At 57.9% G+C, this 6058-nt stretch overlaps 1 protein-coding gene across 1 annotated transcript in view; it reads left to right on the forward strand.

Moving 5' to 3' along the window:
* Positions 1–6058, forward strand: part of NTRK1 (neurotrophic receptor tyrosine kinase 1) — a 28459-nt gene that overhangs the window by 13549 nt on the left and 8852 nt on the right. Inside the window, exons 5-13 of the mRNA XM_019662501.1 lie at positions 75–259; positions 1566–1892; positions 2313–2330; positions 2497–2552; positions 2813–3075; positions 3309–3457; positions 3681–3823; positions 4178–4292; positions 5651–5720. Coding sequence (XP_019518046.1) covers positions 75–259; positions 1566–1892; positions 2313–2330; positions 2497–2552; positions 2813–3075; positions 3309–3457; positions 3681–3823; positions 4178–4292; positions 5651–5720 — 1326 coding nt within the window. The remainder of the gene's footprint in view (positions 1–74; positions 260–1565; positions 1893–2312; positions 2331–2496; positions 2553–2812; positions 3076–3308; positions 3458–3680; positions 3824–4177; positions 4293–5650; positions 5721–6058) is intronic.

The raw sequence follows: 6058 nt of genomic DNA on the forward strand, positions 1-6058 counted from the left end.
ACCAGCACGCTTCTCTTTTCCATTTGGAGCCAGAGGGGCTCCCAAAGACATCAGCTCTCTCCCCCAGCCTCCAGCCAGAAGCCAGCTGACACCCTCCCTGGTTTTCCCCTCTCTTCCCTGATGCAGCAATCTGGGGGGCTGCCATCCCTGGGGCTGACCCTGACCAACGTCACCAGTGACCTCAATAGAAAGAACGTGACGTGCTGGGCAGAAAACGACGTGGGCCGGGCTGAAGTCTCGGTCCAGGTCAACGTTTCCTGTGAGTTCCAATGAACGCCCTGCTCCCAGCCCCCCACCCGCTCTTCCCTGAAAAGAGGATATGAGAGTGGGGGCTGGAGGAAAGGGGTGGGCTGTGTGGCTCCACAGCTGTTCCCTCCCAGCTGTTTCCAGATTCCCATGAAAACCTGATCCTTTGGGGGAAATCCTGGGGGCTTGTCAAGGCCAGCGGGATGGAGAAGGATTTCTTTTTGGCTCCCTGCCCGAGTCATGCTACCTGAGGCCGTCAGCGCCAGCCGCAGGGCTGCTCCACTGTGTTTCATGCTGGTCCCTCCATGAGACTCTCCACAGGACCTTAACCCTCAGACTCAGCTTCAAAGAACCCATTCCCCTCCCCACTTCCTCGCTAGGCTCACTGCCTAATTCCTCCAGGTCTGCCAGCAAATTATTTTAAATCTTCTACGTTATGTAATTTTTCTTCCTTTAGTGTGGACGATAACATACGTAGCTACGTGCACAAAACACACACACTTTAAACAATTATGCTCCCCGACATTGAGCTCACACGCCCCCTTCCTCTCCCCCTTCAGAGCCCTGTTCTTCTCCACCTCATCCTGGCTTTTGTGATGGTTGTTTCCTCGCCTTCAAACATAATTTCATGCCCCGTGCACCCCTATCCACCTGGCGTGGTTTCCCCGGTTGTGCATTCCGTAAGTGGAGTCACACCTCACGTGTTATTTTGTGTCTAAGTGTCTTTCCCTTACATTGCATTTGTAAGACTCACTCATGTTACCGGGAGTAGCTTTAGTTCATTCAGTTCGCTGCTGAATCATATGCCAGCGCGTGAGCTGGCAGGACTCCAGAATAATCGTACACATATGCGTGTGCACACATATTCTTTTTCTGTTGTTCAGGGGCTTTGCCTCTTTCAGGTTGGGTCTATTTCAAAACCATGTCTTCTTTCCAAAAGCTTTTTACCGCTTATTTTTTCGCTTGTTTGATGTTTAGGCCCCCTCCCATCTTCTTAAGCTTGATCGCACTTCATTTTTCCAGATCTCTTTTCCAAGCTGGCGACCCACTTGTCTAGGGCTGTGACTTACCCTAGGTCCACCGCTTTTCTTTAAGCCTCTGAATTTTATACACCTGCTTCCTGATTTACTTAAGATTTACTGCCGATGTTTTTCAAAAACATCTCTGCTCATGACTTTCTTAGGGCCTGCTAACCTGTTTCTCTTAGCCCACCCCCAGATTTCTGTCCCTGCTCCCCCTCCCCGCAACCCCTGGACATGTCAGGCCTGCCGGTCCAGCCAGCCCCTGCCCTCTCAGCGCCCTCTCTCTCTGGCCCACAGTCCCTGCCACCGTGCAGCTGCACAACCCGGTGGAGCTGCACCATTGGTGCATTCCCTTCTCGGTGGACGGCCAACCGGCACCCTCTCTGCGCTGGCTCTTCAATGGCTCCACGCTCAACGAGACCAGCTTCATCTTCACCGAGTTCCTGGAGCCTGCGGCCAATGAGACCATGCGTCACGGGTGCCTGCGCCTCAACCAGCCCACCCACGTTAACAACGGCAACTATACGCTGCTGGCCACCAACCCTTCGGGCCGGGCCGCCGCCTCGGTCATGGCGGCCTTCATGGACAACCCATTTGAGTTCAACCCTGAGGACCCCATCCCGGGTGCGAGGGCTACCCTAAACCTTGCCCCACTCTCTGGGCTTTACCTGGGTACACATCCTGGTGTCCAGGGAGGCCTGGCCCACTTCCTGCCATGATCCTAGCCCCAGAAGTGGGCGTGCCTGGTCCCAGGCAGAAAGGAGCGTGGAGTCTGGGTGTCCTGCCTTGTGCTGGCCTCCTCGCTCTGCCCCCCCACACCCCAGGAGTCCCTGTGCTGTCCCATTCACTTGGCTGGCTGCAGACAGCCTCGTTCCAGGGCACCTACGGCTCAGCTGGAAAAGGACCACGTGTGTCCTCTTGCTGGAGGTCCAGCATCCACGCCCCTTCCCACCCCCAGCCCATGAAAGGATGAGTCTGAGGGGGCAGGGGCCCCACCGCTCTCCTCCCCCATCTAACTGCTTTCTCTCCTCCCTCCTGCTGCAGTCTCCTTTTCCCCAGTGGGTGAGTAGCCCAGGCTGGAGGCACGTTCTAGCTGGTCACTGGAGCGCAGCTGGGGCAGAGGGTACCGTCGACCTGAGCCCCGAGGGGTCAGCTAGGGCCAGGGTGGGGAGCTGCTGAGGAGACAGCACGTGCCAAGGCCCACCTTCCTGCCCTGTGTCCCCAACAGACACTAACAGCACGTCTGGAGACCCGGTGGAGAAGAAGGACGAGACATCTTTTGGGGTGAGCACGGGCAGTGGAGGCTTGTCCAGGACTTGGCAGCAGGCGGCCAGGCTGGAGGCTCTTTTGCATGTCACTTCTGGTCAGAGCATGGGGACCACGATGGTCTGGCCTGAGCTGGGCCAGCCACCAGCATGCACAGTCACAGCCGGGAGCCCAGGGGAGGAGGCGGCCTGGCTCCAGGCTCCTGTGCAGGGTGGAGAAACAGTCTGCTGTGGGAGCTCTGAGAGGCGGGAGCCGGGTCTAACCGCCCCCACCCGCAGGTCTCAGTGGCCGTGGGCCTGGCTGTCTTCGCCTGCCTCTTCCTCTCTGCACTGTTTCTGGTGCTCAGCAAATGCGGACGGAGGAACAAGTTTGGGATCAACCGTGAGTGGAGGGGCTGCCTGCCAGTCTGTCCTACTGGCTTGGTTTCCCACCTGCTCTTACTGACCCTGCCTCGGGGAGGGCGGGCTGTGCACATGCGGAATTCAGCAAGCGTGTGTTTGGGGTGTACGAGCGCCTGTGAGTATGTCAGCCTGGTGCCGGGGTAGTTTCAGAGGCAGCACATGCTAATTGGTGGCTGGATTGTAGTCAAACACTAAGTGGATCTGGGAGGTCTGAGCTCTGGGGGGGCAGTGGGGGAGTTCTTTGGTGGCCCACGGGGCCTGGGNTCCTCCCCTCTGTTGTCCAATGGCACCCCTCTTAACTGTGGAGCCTCAGGCCCACACCTGCCCCTCCCCTGACTCTCTGGGTGTCTACCTCCCCCACCCCACACACCAGAGACTTGTCGGGGAATCCTCTGAACTGTTCCTGTGCCCTACACTGGCTGCGGCGCTGGGCGGAGGAGGGGCTGGGCGGCATCCGCGAACAGAGGCTGCCACCGTGTCCCAGGCCGGGGTTCTTGCCCGCACTGTCCAACACCAGCTGTGGTAGGTGCTGGAGGTGGTATAGGGGCTGTGTGCTTGGGACAGGGCACAGAGCAGGGCTGGGGCCAGCACTGAAGGAGGCCTGGGCGCTCGGCGTTGGCAAGAGCTGGGGAAACTGAAGGTTGGGGCATTGGGGGTCACTGAGGAAAGGGAGGTTGGCAGCACTGGGGTGGGGTTCCGAGACCACCCCGTGCTCTAACCCCCCTGGGGCACGCTGGGCCACCAGGCATGCCCGTGCTGAAGGTCTGGATGCCCAACGGCTCTGTGGACGTGGGCGACAGCGTGCTGCTGCAGTGCCAGGTGGAGGGGCGGGACCTGGAGCAGGCTGGCTGGATCTTCACGGAGCTGGAGGAGTCAGCCGTGGTGACGGTGAGAAGCCCCTCGCCGATGCTGCCCCCGCCCCTCTCCCAGGGGAATTCTGGGCAGGGCCCAGGGGACCAAGAGGGAAAGAGACCATGAATAAGGAGCACACAGAGGGTGAGGGATGGACAGAGATGGGTCAGACCTTCAGGGCTCAGGCTCATGCTGTGGGGCTGCCCCAGGCACACACATGGCCTCGGAAAGGGCACTGGCCCAGCCGGGCCCCCAGGCTCTGCTGGTCCACCAGGACTTGGGTCCGCCTCTGAACTGGGTGCTGGCTGCAAAGACAGAGGCTCACAGAGCCCTCCCATGTGGAGCTGAGGGGACCCTGCAGACCATCCCTCCCGTTCTCCCCCTTTCTAGATATGGAAGCTGAGGGCCGTGGGGAGGGCACTGTCCGTGGTCCTGCACCCAGACGAGTTCTTGGAGGCCTTCCGTCTTTTTCTGGCTGGCGGCTCTGGAAGCAGCCCCCTCGTGGGTGTGCGCTGAGCATTTAGCAAGGGAGGCACAGGTCTGCTTCCAGCGGCTGACTAATCAGCTGTTACAGTGACTTTCAGAAAAACCCTCAGATCTGCCTGCACTTTGGTTTTCTTATCTGCAATCTGAGGTGGTGGACGTGGCGGACTTGTGTTGTCCTGCCTGCCTCTGGCCACTCTTGGCCTCTGTCTCTGTCATTCACATGTGTCTTCGGGCACCTTTCCGGGCTTGTCCATGTCCTCAGGCGGCCAGAGGGCAGTGACAGAGGCCACAGCAGGCTCAGGAGGCCTTGCTGACAAGGTCAGAAGGGGCCAACCATAGGCTGTGTGTCCACCCAAAATGCTATCCCCACGTGGGTAGAAACACGGGGTCCGGCCCCTGGGAGGAGCCCGGCCAGTGGGACCCAGGGTGTGGGGTTCTGTTGGGAGGCCCTCACTTTGGGAGGGGCACCAACCCCAGAATTACTGGAGGCCCCTGGGACAATATCGCAGGAGCCCTGCACAGGGCGGTCCTGACATGGTGGAGGGGCCACTTAGCCGCTGAGTGGTTCCGCCTCCCCAATATCAAAGTCACAGGGAGTGGGCAGTGGGTAGGGGGCCAGGCTGAGGCCGGAGGTGGGCCTGACCGTCAGTGGGGAGACCTTTGACCAGCTATCTCTTTCGGGACATTTCAAGACTTTGCTTTCCTCTTGGGAGAGCCACATGTATTTTCTAGAAACTTCCTATAGAAAAGTTACACGCTCCTGGAACTAAATGTAAAATAATATTGATTGTCAACTAATATAATTGAAAAAAGAAAGTCACGTCCTAATTGGGTTAAATGGAGGGGAGGGGCCGCTGGTCACCCTCAGAAGAGTGAAGGGCAGCAGAGCAGCTGGAGGGACAAGGACACCACACACACCCCAGCGAGACTGGGAGGACACGGGGCAGCCAATGCAAGCTCAGGGCAGGGCTTGTGCCCCGCGGCTGCACCCAGGGCTTATGCGAAAGGCTGGATGTGCTTCCAGCGGCTTTGAACTCACATGTTCCAGTGGAGGCCCAGCGAAACCTCTCCTCTGGCTTTAGTCACGGGAATCCACACTTGGGAAATTTCCAGATAAGTCGCATTTGTCCACTTCTTCATTTATTTCCATCAGTTTGTGAAAACAGCTTTCTAAAGTGTCCAAAGACAGTTTTGTCTACTTCTGCTTACCAAACAAGAAAACGACGGTTCAGCAAGATTAAGGATTGTCTTAGGGCGTATGACTTCCACACATCATGGTTTCTTAGGAAGAGAATGTGAACCGGTTCGCTCTTTCCTTGATGATTCAGAATGCTGTCACTTTGTTTCTCTAACTTCACTGTCTGTCCTGGCGTCCAGAGGAGGCCAAGGTGCTCGTGTATCATCTTGTTTCGGACCTGCCCGGGCTGACACTCAGTGTGTTAGAACGGTGTGGAGGCGGGGAGTGGGGAGGTGAGGCAGCCCAAGCTGGCCTCCAAGTGACCTGTGTATGTTTGGTCCTGGGATCCCGTGATACTGGGATACTTAGCTGCTCAGATGGGTTTGGGGTACCTTGTGCCTATTTTGAGGTTACTGGTTGTGTTCTCCATTTTCAGACCATTAAATAAAGGATCCAGGAGAGAGTCTGTAAAGGAGGCGGGCCACCCTCTCCCACCCTCTCCTTCCCTACCCCACCAGCACGCTTCTCTTTTCCATTTGGAGCCAGAGGGGCTCCCAAAGACATCAGCTCTCTCCCCCAGCCTCCAGCCAGAAGCCAGCTGACACCCT

Source organism: Hipposideros armiger, unplaced genomic scaffold, assembly GCF_001890085.2.
Source record: "Hipposideros armiger isolate ML-2016 unplaced genomic scaffold, ASM189008v1 scaffold_378, whole genome shotgun sequence".
Classification (NCBI taxonomy): Eukaryota; Metazoa; Chordata; class Mammalia; order Chiroptera; family Hipposideridae; genus Hipposideros; species Hipposideros armiger.